Below are 17,684 nucleotides of genomic sequence, written 5' to 3'. Positions count from 1 at the left end.
GAAACAGCTTCGGCTGAAGCTGTCTGCACGTGATGACCGAAGGTTGCTGTTCATGAAGCTTCGGAATTGCAAACCGACTTAAAAGTAGAATGACCTTTTAGTCCATAAGTGTTTGAGTCGTTGTTGTAAACTTTTATGAGGGACATGATTGTAATTCCTCACAAGCTGTGTCCTGTGCCTATAAATAGTGAACAGTATTCCTTTACTGTTCACGCATTCCTGTAATTGCAATCGCATCACTCGGGAATTATTCTTTGCCAAGGCAGAGGTATAAATGTATCTAATATTCTATTTGAATACATCAAGTTTATATAATAGGTAAATGATGTTGTTTACTTATAATTTGCTTGTCTTTAATGTTTTATATCTCACATTATTTTGTATAATCTCTGAGAGTTTAATTACGAAGATTTAGCCTTCGTAATTATATCGTAATAACCTTCGTCCGAAGTTCATTAAATCCTTGAGGAAATAATGATTCAGCGGGCGAAGGGCATTAACATTTAACATTTTATGTTGCCTTGTTCTTAATTCATAGCATTTGAGAACAAGTCCCCAACACGGCCGTAAGGTGAGCTTCCTTAGGGTCGGCTTGGAATCTTGCACACATGCATACGGAAAGCATAATATCCGGTCGAGATGCACATAAATAGAGTAATGAACCTATCATCGACCGGTATACCTTTTGATCGACGGATTTACCTCCCTCGTCGAGGTCGAGATGCCCATTGGTTCCCATGGGTGTCTTGATGGGCTTGGCATCCTTCATTCCAAACTTGCTTAGAATATCTTGAGTATACTTTGTTTGGCTTAGAAAGGTGCCCTCTTGGAGTTGCTTCACTTGAAATCCTAAGAAATACTTCAACTCCCCCATCATAGACATCTCGAACTTTTGTGTCATGATCCTACTAAATTCTTCACATGTAGACTCGTTAGTAGACCCAAATATAATATCATCAACATAAATTTGGCATACAAACAAGTCATTTTCAAGAGTTTTAGTGAATAGAGTAGGATCGGCCTTTCCGACTTTGAAGCCATTAGCGACAAGGAAATATCTAAGGCATTCATACCATGCTCTTGGGGCTTGATTGAGCCCATAAAGCGCTTTAGAGAGCTTATAGACATGGTTAGGGTACTCACTGTCTTCAAAGCCGGGAGGTTGCTCAACATAGACCTCTTCCTTGATTGGTCCATTGAGGAAGGCACTTTTCACGTCCATTTGATAAAGCTTAAAGCCATGGTAAGTAGCATAGGCTAATAATATGCGAATTGACTCAAGCCTAGCTACGGGTGCATAGGTTTCTCCGAAATCCAAACCTTCGACTTGGGAGTATCCCTTGGCCACAAGTCGAGCTTTGTTCCTTGTCACCACACCATGCTCATCTTGCTTGTTGCGGAAGACTCATTTGGTTCCTACAACATTTTGATTAGGATGTGGAACTAAATGCCATACCTCATTTCTAGTGAAGTTGTTGAGCTCCTCTTGCATCGCCACCACCCAATCCGAATCTTGGAGTGCTTCCTCTACCCTGTGTGGCTCAATAGAGGAAACAAAAGAGTAATGCTCACAAAAATGTGCAACACGAGATCTAGTAGTTACCCCCTTATGAATGTCGCCGAGGATGGTGTCGATGGGGTGATCTCGTTGGATTGCTTGGTGGACTCTTGGGTGTGGCGGCCTTTGCTCTTCATCCTCCTTGTCTTGATCATTTGCATCTCCCCCTTGATCATTGCCGTCATCTTGAGGTGGCTCATTTGCTTGATCTTCTACTTCATCAACTTGAGCTTCATCCTCATTTTGAGTCGGTGGAGATGCTTGCGTGGAGAAGGATGGTTGAACTTGTGCATTTGGAGGCTCTTCGGATTCCTTAGGACACACATCCCCAATGGACATGTTCCTTAGCGCGATGCATGGAGCCTCTTCATTACCTATCTCATCAAGATCAACTTGCTCTACTTGAGAGCCGTTAGTCTCTTCAAACACAACGTCACAAGAAACTTCAACTTGTCTAGTGGACTTGTTAAAGACTCTATATGCCCTTGTGTTTGAATCATATCCTAGTAAAAAGCCTTCTACAGTCTTAGGAGCAAATTTGGATTTTCTACCTCTTTTAACAAGAATAAAGCATTTGCTACCAAAAACTCTAAAATATGAAATGTTGGGCTTTTTACCGGTTAGGAGTTCATAAGATGTCTTCTTGAGGATTTGGTGTAGATATAACCGGTTGATGGCGTAGCAGGCGGTGTTGACCGCCTCGGCCCAAAACCGATCCGAAGTCTTGTACTCATCAAGCATGGTCCTTGCCATGTCCAATAGAGTTCGATTCTTCCTTTCCACTACACCATTTTGTTGTGGTGTGTAGGGAGAAGAGAACTCATACTTGATGCCCTCCTCCTCAAGGAAGCCTTCGATTTGAGAGTTCTTGAACTCCGTCCCGTTATCGCTTCTAATTTTCTTGATCCTTAAGCCGAACTCGTTTTGAGCTCGTCTCAAGAATCCCTTTAAGGTTTCTTGGGTTTGAGATTTTTCTTGCAAAAAGAACACCCAAGTGAAGCGAGAATAATCATCCACTATTACAAAACAATACTTACTCCCGCCGATGCTTATGTAAGCAATCGGGCCGAATAGATCCATGTGGAGTAGCTCAAGCGGCCTGTCAGTCGTCATGATGTTCTTGTGTGGATGATGGGCACCAACTTGCTTTCCTGCTTGGCATGCGCTACAAACCCTGTCTTTCTCAAAATGAACATTTGTTAGTCCTAAATTGTGTTCTCCCTTTAGAAGCTTATGAAGATTCTTCATCCCAACATGGGCTAGTCGGCGGTGCCAGAGCCAACCCATGTTAGTCTTAGCAATTAAGCATGTGTCGAGTTCACCTCTATCAAAATCTACTAAGTATAGCTGACCCTCTAACACACCCTTAAATGCTATTGAATCATCACTTCTTCTAAAGACAGTGACACCTACATCAGTGAATAAACAGTTGTAGCCCATTTTGCATAATTGAGATACAGAAAGCAAATTGTAATCTAATGAATTTACAAGAAAAACATTGGAAATAGAATGGTCAGGAGATATAGCTATACCAAGACCTTTGACCAAACCTTGATTTCCATCCCCGAATGTGATAGTTCGTTGGGGATCTTGGTTTTTCTCGTAGGAGGAGAACATCTTCTTCTCTCCTGTCATATGGTTTGTGCACCCGCTGTCGAGTATCCAACTTGAGCCCCCGGATGCATAAACCTACAAAACAATTTTAGTTCTTGACTTTAGGTACTCAAACGGTTTTGGGTCCTTTGGCATTAGAAACAAGAACTTTGGGTACCCAAACACAAGTCTTGGAGCCCTTGTGTTTGCCCCCAACAAACTTGGCAACTACCTTGCCGGATTTGTTAGTTAAAACATATGATGCATCAAAAGTTTTGAATGAAATGTCATGATCATTTGATGCACTAGGAGTTTTCTTCTTAGGCAACTTAGCACGGGTTGGTTGCCTAGAGCTAGATGTCTCACCCTTATACATAAAAGCATGGTTAGGGCCAGAGTGAGACTTCCTAGAGTGAATCCTCCTAATTTTGCTCTCGGGATAACCGGCAGGGTACAAAATGTAACCCTCGTTATCCTGAGGCATGGGAGCCTTGCCCTTTACAAAGTTAGACAATCTTTTAGGAGGGGCATTAAGTTTGACATTGTCTCCCCTTTGGAAGCCAATGCCATCCTTGATGCCAGGGCGTCTCCCATTATAGAGCATACTTCTAGCAAATTTAAATTTTTCATTCTCTAAGTTATGCTCGGCAATTTTAGCATCTAATTTTGCTATATGATCATTTTGTTGTTTAATTAAAGCCATTTGATCATGAATAGCATTAACATCAACATCTCTACATCTAGTACAAATAGAAGTGTGCTCAATGGTAGATGTAGAGGTTTTGCAAGATTTTAATTCTACAACCTTAGCATGCAATATATCATTTTTAGTTCTAAGATCGGAAATAGTAGCATTGCAAACATTAAAATCTTTAGCCTTAGCAAGCAATTTTTCATTCTCAATTCTAAGGCTAGCAAGTGAAATGTTTAATTCTTTAATCCTAGCAAGTAAATCATCATTATCATCTCTAGAATCGGAAGTAGAAACATTACAAACATGAGAATCAACCTTAGCTATCAAATTAGTATTTTCATTTCTAAGGTTGGCAATAGTGTCATGGCATGTGCTTAGCTCACTAGTTAATTTCTCATATTTTTCTACCTCTAGAGCATAAGCATTTTTAACCTTAACATGTTTCTTATTTTCCTTAATTAGGAAGTCCTCTTGAGAATCCAAAAGGTCATCCTTTTCATGAATAGCACTAATTAATTCATTTAATTTTTCCTTTTGTTCCATGTTGAGGTTGGCAAAAAGGGTACGCAAATTATCTTCCTCATCACTAGCATTATCATCACTAGTGGACTCATATCTAGTGGAGGATTTAGATTTAACCTTCTTCTTTTTGCCGTCCTTTGCCATGAGGCACTTGTGGCCGACGCTGGGGAAGAGGAGTCCCTTGGTGACGGCGATGTTGGCGGCGTCCTCGTCGTCGGAGGAGTCGGTGGAGCTCTCGTCGGAGTCCCACTCGCGGCACATGTGGGCATCGCCGCCCCTCTTCTTGTGGTACCTTTTCTTTTCTCTCCTCTTGCCCTTCTTGTCGTTATCCCTGTCACTGTCACTTGATAATGGACATTTAGCAATAAAGTGACCGGGCTTACCACACTTGTAGCAAACCTTCTTGGAACGGGATTTGTAATCCTTCCCCTTCCGTTGCTTGAGGATTTGGCGAAAGCTTTTGATGATCAAAGCCATCTCCTCATTGTCGAGCTTTGAAGCGTCGATTGGTTGTCTACTTGGTGTAGACTCCTCCTTCTCCTCCGTTGCCTTGAAAGCCACCGGTTGTGCTTCGGACGTGGAGGGATCATCAAGCTCGTTGATCTTCTTTGAGCCCTTGATCATACATTCAAAGCTCACAAAATTCCCGATAACTTCCTCGGGAGTCATTAGTGTGTATCTAGGATTACCACGAATTAATTGAACTTGAGTGGGGTTAAGGAAGATGAGTGATCTAAGAATAACCTTAACCACCTCGTGGTCATCCCATTTCTTGCTCCCGAGATTGCGCACTTGGTTCACCAAGGTTTTGAGCCGGTTGTACATATCTTGTGGCTCCTCCCCTTGGCGAAGACGAAAGCGACCGAGCTCCCCCTCGATCGTTTCTCGCTTGGTGATCTTGGTGAGTTCATCACCCTCGTGCGCGGTCTTGAGTAGATCCCAAATCTCCTTCGCATTCTTCAACCCTTGCACCTTGTTATATTCCTCTCTACTTAGAGAGGCGAGGAGTATGGTTGTGGCTTGGGAGTTGAAGTGCTCGATTTGGGCTACTTCATCATCATCATAGTTTTCATCCCCTACGGATGGTACCTGTGCACCAAACTCAACAACATCCCATATACTTTTGTGGAGTGAGGTTAGATGAAATCGCATTAAATCACTCCACCTAGCATAATCTTCACCATCAAATGTTGGTGGTTTGCCTAATGGGACGGAAAGTAAAGGTGTATGTTTAGAAATGCGAGGGTAGCGTAGGGGAATCTTACTATACTTCTTACGCTCTTGGCGTTTAGAAGTGACGGACGCCGCGTCGGAGCCGGAGGTGGATGTCGATGAAGAATCGGTCTCGTAGTAGACCACCTTCCTCATCCTCTTTTTCTTGTCCCCACTCCGATGCGGCTTGTGGGAAGAGGATTTCTCCTTCTTCTCTTTGTGGTGTGAAGAAGATTTCTTCTCCTTCCCTTTGGAGGAGTCCTTCTTCTCCTTCCTCTTGGTACGGGACTCTTCCGGTGAAGTGCTCCCGTGGCTTGTAGTGGGCTTTTCGCCGGTCTCCATCTCCTTCTTAGCGTGATCTCCCGACATCACTTCGAGCAGTTAGGCTCTAATGAAGCACCGTGCTCTGATACCAATTGATAGTCGTCTAGAGGGGGGGTGAATAGGGTGAAACTGAAATTTACAAATATAAACACAACTACAAGCCGGGTTAGCGTTAGAAATAAACACGAGTCCGAGAGAAGGCCTGAAAACAAATCGCAAGCGAATAATGAAGTGAGACACGTGGATTTGTTTTACCGAGGTTCGGTTCTCTCAAACCTACTCCCCGTTGAGGAGGCCACAAAGGCCGGGTCTCTTTCAACCCTTCCCTCTCTCAAACGATCCCTTGGACCGAGTGAGCTTCTCTTCTCAAATCACTTGGGAATCAAACTTCCCACAAGGACCACCACACAATTGGTGTCTCTTGCCTCAATTACAAGTGAGTATGATCTCAAGAAAGAATGCGAAAGAAAAGAGACGATCCAAGCGCAAGAGCTCAAATGAACACTACAAATCACTCTCTCTAGTCACTAAAGCTTTCTGTGGAGTTGGGAGAGGATTTGATCTCTTTGGTGTGCTTTGCAATGAATGCTAGCTCTTGTATAGTGGTTGGAAGCTGGAAAACTTGGATGCAATGAATGGTGGGGTGGTTGGGGTATTTATAGCTCCAACCACCAAACATGACCGTTGGTGGAGGCTGTCTGTCGTATGGTGCACCGGACAGTCCGGTGTACACCGAACATGTCCGGTACGCCAACCACGTCACCAAAGCTGTTGCGATTCGACCGTTGGAGTTCTGACTTCTGGGCCCGCCTGGATGTCCGGTGGCGCACCGGACACTCTATAGTACATGTCCGGTGCGCCACCATGGGCGTGCCTGACTTCTGCGCACTTCTGACGCGCATTGAATGCGCCTGCAGGTGACCGTTGGCGCGAAGTAGTCGTTGCTTCGTAGATGCACCGGACAGTCCGGTGTACACCGGACATGTCCGGTGAATTATAGCGGAGCAGCCGTGTCAAATTCCCGAGACTGCCAAGTTCCAGAGCCGCGTCCTCTTGGAGCACCGGACACTGTCCGGTGTACACCGAACAGTCCGGTGAATTATAGCGCACCGGCTTCTAAAAAATTCCCGAGGCTGAGAAGTTCTGCGCGAGGTCCCCTGGTGCACCGGACACTGTCCGGTGCGCCACCGGACAGTCCGGTACACCAGACCAGGGAGCCTTTTGGAATTCCTTTAGCTCTCTATTTTGAACCCAACTTTGGTCTTTTTAATTGGCTTGTTGTGAACCTTTGACACCTGTATAACTTATACACTAGAGCAAAACTAGTTAGTCCAATTATTTGTGTTGGGCAATTCAACCATCAAAATTATTTAGGAACTAGGTGCAAACCTAATTCCCTTTCAAAAACACATACATTTTTGTGTTTTATTTAAATAAAGTCTATTCATATGATATATAGAACAATAATATGATATATAGAACAATAGCAGGTCACATGCATGATATGCATCTAACTATCACATTTACATAACAGCTTACAGGTTGCTCACAATATCATTGCATCGAAGTGTCATTTGGAGGAACGTCGACAGAACACATTTACACAGCAGATGATAGGTTGCTCACAGTATCATTTGCATTCAACAGTCATTTGGAGGGATGTCGACAGCATTAAATACATCGACCAAACCAAAACGCAGGAATGCGCATTCGGCGTTCACTTTGACTACCAACATTATTGGCGGCAAAAAAAAGACTCCATTGAAAATGCACATAAGTTTATCACCCCAAAAAAGCAGCTGGCAATCAGCTTGTCTAAGTAAGTTCATGCAAGCGCTGGGGCGGGAGTGCAGCCAGTGGCAACTTCAGATGTCTTCTGTACAGAGCTGTACTTCTTTGTGATGAACCTGACATATTTCATTAATCATCAGTTACAATTCATCGGTTTGATCATTAATTATTCAGTTCAGACCACATTGAAGATTAGTATAACTATACATCTTCCTAGCAACTAGGTTAAGCTGGTTTTATGTTTAGTTAACCTATTGAAAGTATATAAGAAAACATGGAGGAAGCTACACATATTTCCTTAATTAATGAAACAGTTTAGATGCAGATGAAAAAAAAACTCGAGAGTCCAAGAAGTATTCACATTATCTAAACTACAGTTAACACAAAACTTGTTTATAAGATAATGCAGGTATAGTACTATATACATGATGAATAGATGATGCATCCAAAATAGCTTATCATTTAGGGTCCGTTCGGTTACCCATGATTCTACCTAGGAACTTTTCCAACTCATTAGTATACCATTCCAACTAGGAATCATTACAGGGATTCCATCCAAGAAACCAAACGAGGCCTTAATGTTTAGTATCATACAAAATTTGAGTTTTCGATGCAAAAATGTTCTGAATACTCGCATACAGGATGGCTTAATATTGTCTCTAGAGTTTCCAGCATGCATTGCCTATATCATATCCGTTGCAATACAATGGCACAAGGCTAGTCATCTGAAACAGAGGGCAAGTGGTACATACCTGAAGAAATCTCTCCACAGCAACTCAAACATTAACCAATTTGTTCCAGCATCAGATGTGCCATCATTATTCTTGGGTGTTGACCCAAAAGGAATTGCTCTGGGAAGAAGAGAATCACTTAATTATAGACAAACAAATTTATATAATGGTGAAACTTGGGTTTAGCGAACTTGCATACTTAGTAGCATGCTTCTTCAACTCCTCATACATGAACCGTGGAGAGAGGCAACCTGTAGCAAGCCATGGAGAAATTTTGCAAGAGAAATTAGCACCATATATGCTATCTTGGGTATTGCTTTTGTCTACTTTGTTTGGCTGCATAGAGCATTCTGCAGCAAACTTCTTCAACCTCTCCAGAGCTTCTGTCTCACCACCAATGAGAGTAGAGCCAACAGCAGGTTTTGAGTCCTAAATGAACAAATAATGAAATGTAAGTATCAAGATGCACTGCACAAAAGAGTAAAAATGCAGAAGTGAATGGGTATTTGGTACGAACTACAGGAAAAAATGACCATGGCAATAACACAAGTTATTCAAAAGTGACAATGGTACGAACTACAGGAAAAAATGACCATGACAATAACACAAGCTATTCAAAAGTGACAATCCTATCACTGGTGTTGCTGTCTACATTAACAGCAGATGAATATTTGTTCTTTGGGGAAGTAACACAGCTCAGCATTCCACTTCCACATTGACGTTGAAACCCCTTTAGGCCTTGTTCGATTGCACGGGAATCGGAAGAGTTTGAGAGGGATTAAATCCCTTCCTATTCAATTTTGACTAGGAAGGGATTTAATACCCTCCAATCCCCATCAATCCCTTCCAAACCGAACAAGCCCTCAAATGTCAATTTAGTTCTATGTATTCTACACAAATGAATCATAAGAGCATAAAACTGCAGGTTTAAGGTGTCCCAGACCAAAACCATAAGATGCCATTGTGGCTCGTTTCCAAAGCTGCATAGTGATGAAAATGAAGCTAACCATTAATGCAGATAAAGGTGAGACTATGATAAACAATTCATTTGCAGAAGAACTGGAATTTGGCCTATCTGATTGGGACAAAACTGCTTGCTTCTTTTATCATCCAACCACAACAAAAAAATTATTACCATTTTGTCCTCTGCTACTCGGAAATACTACTGGAGCTGTGAACAAAAATGGAATGACAGACAGCAAGCAATAGTGACACCACACCGACACACCTTCTTAATAGGACAAGAGGACTAAAATTCATTATATCTGATTTTATTTAACTATGTTTTTTTTTGCGAGAAGCGGCTGATCCCCCTGGTATCATGCACAAATTTCGCTCTGTCAAAAAATAAATATATAGCCAAATTGTAAATGAAACGAAAGAGACTTAACTATGCTCTGTCAAAGACCCAACATAGACAAAATATATCTAAAAAGTAAGAAATGGATTATAGAGCCAAATTGTAAATGAAACCAAAGCATGCCATAGTTAGCAACATCCATCCGTTTCTAGCTGTACACTTTACTTGGAACTATTGAACACCAAAAAATTTTATTTTATACTACAGATTTACAGATTGAGCTCGAGCCTAAATAAATAAGATGCTGAACCGAACCTAGCTAAATATCTAAAAGCGTGTCACAGGAAAAGAAAGCAATCTATATTTCGAAGCCGACTCACCTGTGACATGGCTGGTGGCGCAGTGAGCCCGAGCTCAGCAAGCGTGGGGATGTCACCGGGCTCGAGCACATTCTTCATGGGCACGCACTTGACCTCCTCGGGAGCCTCCAGCACCTTTCTGACCTCCAACCCCTTCACGGCCTCCCTGAAGCCGCCATAGTTGGACGGCATGTCCTCGAGGCGGAAGGGAAGGTCTTCCACGTGGTATAGCGTGCTACCCCAGAAGTACTTCACGTTGATACCCTCCTTCTCCACAGCCTTTTGCACCCTCTCCTCGGCGCGGACCTCGTCCCGCGATACCTCCCCGTGAGCGTACACGGCCTCCGCGCCCGCCGCCCGCGCGAGCTCGGGAATGACCACTTCGGGCCTACCCACGCGCACCACCAGGTCCCCACCGCGGGCGCGGAGGCTCCGGCGCAGGTCGGCGACCGAATCGAGCAGGAAGTTGGCGCGGTACGGGCCCGTCCGGTCGAACCCCGAGGGGGACTTGCCGAAGTCCCGCGGATCGAAGACGAAAACGGGGAGGAGGGAGGACGACGCCCCCGCTGCGGCGTGAAACGGCTCATGGTCGTGGAGGCGGAGGTCGGCGCGGAACCAGACGAGCGTGCGGCGGCGCCCTGCTGCGGCGGGCGCGCCCGAAGGGAAGGAGCGGGAGAGGCCGGGCGTTGAGGAGGGCAGCGGGGCGATGACGGAGGAGGTGGCGGAATTGAGGCGGGTGGTGCGGCGGGAGGAGGGCTGCGCGGCGGAGGGGTGGAGGCAGACGGCGAGTGTAGAGATTTGAGTGGGGAGGTGGAGGGTGGAGGGGACGGAGGCGAGTGTGGGGGTGGCCGGCGCGCGGATGGAGAGGCCGAGCGAGAAGGACGCGAAGGGGAGGAGGCTGGGGTCGTCGCGCGGCTGGGCACCGGCGTCAGTGCCGGAGGCGGTGGCCATGGTAGGTGGGATGGACGAATGAATGGGTGAGGACTGAGGAGGTAGGGATTTGGTGGTGTGGAACTGCGGATGAGGAGTGAGATGCCGGGGGAGGAGAGGTGCGGGTGGGTCGACTCGGAGGAAGGCGGGGGAAGGTGGTGGAGAATTTTTGGACCCCCACCAACCATTCGGGTTTCAGCAGAATCCAGATCGGACGTGTTGTCACCTACTACATCTTCTACCAATCCAGATCGGACGTGTTGTCACCTACTAGCTACTACTACCTCTTCTACCAGGATGATGCACAAGCCAACGCCGGTTAGAGCAACTCTAATAGTAACATTTAAGGACTACTCTGAGAACCACATTTTTCTAAGATATTTTTACTTTTTCAAAGAAAATTAGTTTATTTTTCCTTGAGAAAAATAGAAATCTCATGAGAAAATGGTGCTCTCAAACTAGCCCTTACTACTATAAACTTAAGGGAGAATTTTGGATTGAGCGCACTACGAAGAGCTGGTTTTGTAACGAACGCACCGCCTTCGCGCGAGAGGAGAGGACAAAGTTGCCCATGTGTTAGTCTTTGTCGTGCACTTATCCTCCCTTCCGTCTCCTCTCATCCCTTCTCTCTAAGCTACAGTTTCAGGTGTCACATGGACGATGGATTCCCGCCATTGCCAATGGCGACATCATGCATGTAGATTATGTGATTAAGAATATTGTCCTGCTTGTGGGTTCAACGCCAGTTGAGGACGACATTGTGGCATCCACGACAATCGACGGTGCCGTTCCTGCGCTTCCTACGCCACCCAACATGGTTGCTAAGACTACGTCGCTTGCCATAGACACACCTCTTCTACATCTCGATGGCCTTCAATGGCTGGATCTAGAGACTTTGCCATCGATCCCGACACCTCTCTTGCAGTCGAGTAGTTTGGTGAGCCTGTGGTCCCTCTATTTGTGCACACAAAATGGTAGCTTTATCCTCCAATAGTTGCTACGAAACAAGATAAGTTTTAGTTAACGATATATAAAACCTTAATTTTATTTGTACGACCATGATAATGAGAGCACCTAGAGGGGGGTGAATAGGTGATCCTATAAAATCAAACACTAAATAGCCACAAACTTGATTATAGAGATGTTAGTGCGAGTTGATCAAGTTGTTATGAAGCGAGCTCTTGCAAACACAAACAATCACAGAGAAGAGCAGCACAAGAGACACGGTGTTTTATCCCGTGGTTTGGCCAAGTATAACACTTGCCTACTTCCACGTTGTGGCGTCCCAATGGACGAGGGTTGCACTCAACCCCTTTCAAGTGATCCAATGATCAACTTGAATACCACGACTTTTTGTTTAGTGTTCTTCTCCCGTTTGCGAGGAATCTCCACAAGTTGGAGCCTCTCGCCCTTACAATATAGATCACAAAGAAGCACAAGAGTAAGGGAGAGAAAACAACGCACACAAGACTCGAATCCGCAGCACACACACGCACACTAGCCAAGACTTGAGCTCGAAACACAGCACAGGGAGTTCACAACTCGAACGGAGCTCAAATCACTAACACAACGAATCAAATGCGTGGAGACGGAGTCTGGGAGTCTTAGGATGCTTCGTGAATGCTTGGTGTAATGCTCCATGCGCCTAGGGGTCCCTTTTATAGTCCCAAGGCAGCTAGGAGCCGTTTGAGATCAACTTGGAAGGCAATTCTTGCCTTCTATCGAGTGGTGCACCGGACAGTCCGGTGCACCACCGGACAGCTACTGTAGCAGCCCGATGCGCGATCTCCTTCCTTAACTGACGCATCCGATCGTTGGGCCGACGGTTCCTTTGGCGCACCGGACACTGTCCGGTGCACACCAGATAGTCTGGTGTGCCCAACCGACCGTTGGCGCGGGCCACGCGTCGCCCGCTGATTTCGCAGTCGACCGTTGGCTTGGGCGCCTCTGACTCACCGGACAGTCCGGTGATTTTTAGCCGCGACGTCCTTGGCGATTTCCCGAGAGCGACGAGTTCGTCGCCGATGTACTTGGGCGCGGGCGTTGAAGACTCACCGGTCAGTCCGGTGCACCACCGAACAGTCCGGTGAATTTTAGCCGCGTCGCCCCGCCGATTCCCGAGAACGCCCAGTTGGCGTCGAGCCAGCCTGGGACACCAGACACTGTCCAGTGCACCACTGGACAGTCCGGTGTGCCAGACTGGTGCTGGTTTTGGCTGTCCTGAGCCCTTCTTTCTTACATCCTTTTTCTCTTTTCTTGGTAATGTTTCTAGCACTTAGATAAACATGTTAGTAACCAAAACCATTGACTAAGTCCAGAGACATACCTTTCTCTTCGATTTGTACTTCTCACTTAGTTAGCACATATGAACTCAAAACAATGTGTTGGGCATCTAATCACCAAAACAATATTAGAAATGGCCCAATGGCACATTTCTCTTTTAGATAAAACCTGGCAACTATTACAAACTCCACCAACACATGAATCCAGTGGTGCTTAAATTGATTGGAATGCAATCAAAGTGGAAATAGAGGAAAGATGGGATGATGAGGGAAAACATGAAGTGACAAGTGAGGTTGGTGTATATATTAAGCTTGGATTGCAGAAAGAGGATGCGCTGGAGAAGAGGCAAGGGAAGAAGCATACAATGCAAATGGTGGTGCTAGTGATGAAAGTGGACTTGTTAATGAAGCTTCAACTGCAATTTCTGAAAGGGAATTAGGCTTACACCTATTTCTTAATTGATTTTGGTGGTTGAATTGCCCAACACAAATAATTGGACTAACTAGTTTGCTCTAGATTATATTCTACAGGTGTCAAAGGTTCATCTACAACTGTACTAAATCGACTGTCCGGAATACCGTAGATTATTCCGGACAGGAGAAGCTTTTTGGAAAAAAAAAAGGCCAAGCGTGGACCGTCCGGGCCTCTGCGGCGGACCGTCCGCGACACCAGGATAACCTTTGGACAGAACCAATGCAAAAATACAAGTCTCCACTACGGACTGTCCGGAGGAAAAGCAAGGACCGTCCGAGCCCTCGCGCGGACCGTCCGGCCTCAGGCGCGGACCGTCCGGTAGGTGAGAAACCGAAAAACCCGAAGGTGATAGGTTCGAAAAATGAATTATAGCGGCCGCGCGGACCGTCCGGGGTGCACGACCGGACCGTCCGCGACTGGCTTTATCTGACATCTGACGACGCATTAAATGCAATATAGCCGATGATATAGCCGTTACTGCTGACCGTTGCGTTTCCAGCCGTTGATCTACAGGGGCGGACCGTCCGGACCAGGCGGGCGGACCGTCCGCGGTCGACAGAATGGAGCAACGGCTAGGAAGTGGTTGGTGGCTATAAATACAACCCCAACCACCTCCATTCACTACACCCAAGCATTCCAACCTTCAACATTCAATACAAGAGCTAGCAATCCATTCCAAGACACATTCAAAGCCTCCAATCTCTCCAAGTTCCAAAATTGAGACAAGTGATCATTAGTGATTAGTGACTTGAGAGAGAGTAGGATCCGTGTGTTATTTGCCGCTCTTGTCGCTTGGTTTTTGCAATCGTGCTTTCTTTCATTCTTTCTTGCGAACAACTCAATTGTAACCAAGGCAAGAGACACCAATTGTGTGGTGGTCCTTGCGGGGAAGTTTGTTCCCGTTTGATTGAGAAGGAGAAGCTCACTCGGTCCGAGGGACCGTTTGAGAGAGGGAAAGGGTTGAAAAAGACCCGGCCTTTGTGGCCTCCTCAACGGGGAGTAGGTTTGCGAGAACCGAACCTCGGTAAAACAAATCCGCGTGTCACACTCTTTATTTGATTGCGATTTGTTTTGCATCCTCTCTCGCGGACTCGTTTATATTTCTAACACTAACTCGGCTTGTAGTTGTGATTATTTTTGAGAATTTCAGTTTCGCCTTATTCACCCCCCCTCTAGGCGACTATCAATTGGTATCGGAGCCCGATGCTTCATTAGAGCCTAACCGCTCGAAGTGATGTCGGGAGATCACGCCAAGAAGGAGATGGAGACCGGCGAAAAGCCCACTACAAGTCATGGGAGCACTTCATCGGAAAAGTCCCGCACCAAGAGGAAGGAGAAGAAGAAGGACTCCTCCAAAGGGAAGGAGAAGAGATCTTCTTCACACCACAAAGAGAAGAAGGAGAAATCCTCTTCTCACAAGCTGCATCGGAGTGGGGACAAGAAAAAGAGGATGAGGAAGGTGGTCTACTACGAGACCGATTCTTCATCGGCATCCACCTCCGGCTCCGACGCGGCGTCCGTCACTTCTAAGCGCCAAGAGCGTAAGAAGTATAGTAAGATTCCCCTACGCTACCCTCGCATTTCTAAACATACACCTTTACTTTCTGTCCCATTAGGCAAACCACCCACATTTGATGGTGAAGATTATGCTAGGTGGAGTGATTTAATGTGATTTCATCTAACCTCACTCCACAAAAGTATATGGGATGTTGTTGAGTTTGGTGCACAGGTACCATCCGTAGGGGATGAAAACTATGATGAGGATGAAGTAGCCCAAATCGAGCACTTCAACTCCCAAGCCACGACCATACTCCTCGCCTCTCTAAGTAGAGAAGAATATAACAAGGTGCAAGGGTTGAAGAATGCGAAGGAGATTTGGGATCTACTCAAGACCGCACACGAGGGTGATGAACTCACCAAGATCACCAAGCGGGAAACGATCGAGGGGGAGCTCGGTCGCTTCCGTCTTCGCCAAGGGGAGGAGCCACAAGATATGTACAACCGGCTCAAGACCTTGGTGAACCAAGTGCGCAACCTCGGGAGCAAGAAATGGGATGACCACGAGGTGGTTAAGGTTATTCTTAGATCACTCATCTTCCTTAACCCCACTCAAGTTCAATTAATTCGTGGTAATCCTAGATACACACTAATGACTCCCGAGGAAGTTATCGGGAATTTTGTGAGCTTTGAATGTATGATCAAGGGCTCAAAGAAGATCAACGAGCTTGATGATCCCTCCACATCCGAAGCACAACCGGTGGCTTTCAAGGCGACGGAGGAGAAGAAGGAGGAGTCTACACCAAGTAGACAACCAATCGACGCTTCAAAGCTCGACAACGAGGAGATGGCTTTAATCATCAAAAGCTTTCGCCAAATCCTTAAGCAACGGAAGGGGAAGGATTACAAATCCCGTTCCAAGAAGGTTTGCTACAAGTGTGGTAAGCCCGGTCACTTTATTGCTAAATGTCCATTATCAAGTGACAGTGACAGGGATAACGACAAGAAGGGCAAGAGGAGAGAAAAGAAGAGGTACCACAAGAAGAGGGGCGGCGATGCCCACGTATGCCACGAGTGGGACTCCGACGAGAGCTCCACCGACTCCTCCGACGACGAGGACGCCACCAACATCGCCGTCACCATGGGACTCCTCTTCCCCAACGTCGGCCACAAGTGCCTCATGGCAAAGGACGACAAGAGGAAGAAGGTTAAATCCAAATCATCCACTAAATACGAGTCTTCTAGTGATGATAATGCTAGTGATGAGGAGGATAACTTGCGTACCCTTTTTGCCAACCTTAACATGGAACAAAAGGAAAAATTAAATGAATTAATTAGTGCTATTCATGAAAAAGATGACCTTTTGGATTCCCAAGAGGACTTCCTAATTAGGGAAAATAAGAAACATGTTAAAGTTAAAAATGCTTATGCTCTAGAGATAGAAAAATGTGAGAAATTAACTAGTGAGCTAAGCACATGCCATGACACTATTGCCAACCTTAGAAATGAAAATGCTAATTTATTAGCTAAGGTTGATTCTCATGTTTGTAATGTTTCAACTTCCAATTCTAGAGATGATAATGATGATTTACTTGCTAGGATTGAAGAATTGAACATTTCACTCGCTAGCCTTAGAAATGAAAATGAAAAATTGCTTGCTAAGGCTAAAGATTTTGATGTTTGCAATATTACTATTTCTAACCTTAGAAGTGAAAATGACATATTACATGCTAAGGTTATAGAGTTAAAATCTTGCAAACCCTCTACATCTATTGTTGAGCATGTTTCTATTTGTGCTAGATGTAGAGATGTTGATATTAATGCTATTCATGATCACATGGCTTTAATTAAACAACAAAATGATCATATAGCTAAATTAGATGCTAAAATTGCCGAGCATAACTTAGAAAATGAAAAAATTCAATTTGCTCGTAGTATGCTTTATAATGGGAGACGCCCTGACATCAAGGATGGCATTGGCTTCCGAAGGGGAAACAATGTGAAACTTAATGCCCCTCCTAAAAGATTGTCAAACTTTGTTAAGGGCAAGGCTCCCATGCCTCAGGATAACGAGGGTTACATTTTATACCCTGTCGGCTACCCCGAGAGCAAAATTAGGAGAATTCATTCTAGGAAGTCTCACTCTGGCCCTAATCATGCATTTATGTATAAGGGTGAGACATCTAGCTCTAGGCAACCAACCCGTGCTAAGTTGCCAAAAAGGAGAACACCTAATGCATCAAATGATCATGACATTTCATTCAAAACTTTTGATGCATCATATGTTTTAACTAACAAATCCGGCAAGGTAGTTGCCAAGTTTGTTGGGGGCAAACACAAGGGCTCCAAGACTTGTGTTTGGGTACCCAAAGTTCTTGTTTCTAATGCCAAAGGACCCAAAACTGTTTGGGTACCT

The 17,684-nt window shown here is 45.2% G+C and overlaps 1 protein-coding gene across 1 annotated transcript; it reads right to left on the bottom strand.

The window, feature by feature from the left end:
- Window positions 1-7,523: 7,523 nt before the first annotated feature.
- On the bottom strand, window positions 7,524-11,139 carry LOC100192113 (photolyase/blue-light receptor PHR2). Its single transcript, NM_001137536.1, has 4 exons — window positions 10,106-11,139; window positions 8,625-8,854; window positions 8,447-8,545; window positions 7,524-7,810 (listed from the first exon to the last, which is right to left on the bottom strand). The coding sequence occupies exons 1-4, from the start codon at window positions 11,033-11,035 to the stop codon at window positions 7,729-7,731; spliced, it is 1,341 nt and encodes a 446-aa protein (NP_001131008.1). The 5' UTR covers window positions 11,036-11,139; the 3' UTR covers window positions 7,524-7,728.
- Window positions 11,140-17,684: the final 6,545 nt, after the last annotated feature.

Source organism: Zea mays, chromosome 1 (assembly GCF_902167145.1).
Source record: "Zea mays cultivar B73 chromosome 1, Zm-B73-REFERENCE-NAM-5.0, whole genome shotgun sequence".
NCBI classification, from domain to species: Eukaryota; Viridiplantae; Streptophyta; class Magnoliopsida; order Poales; family Poaceae; genus Zea; species Zea mays.
This window is presented reverse-complemented; position numbering and strand designations above follow the sequence as displayed.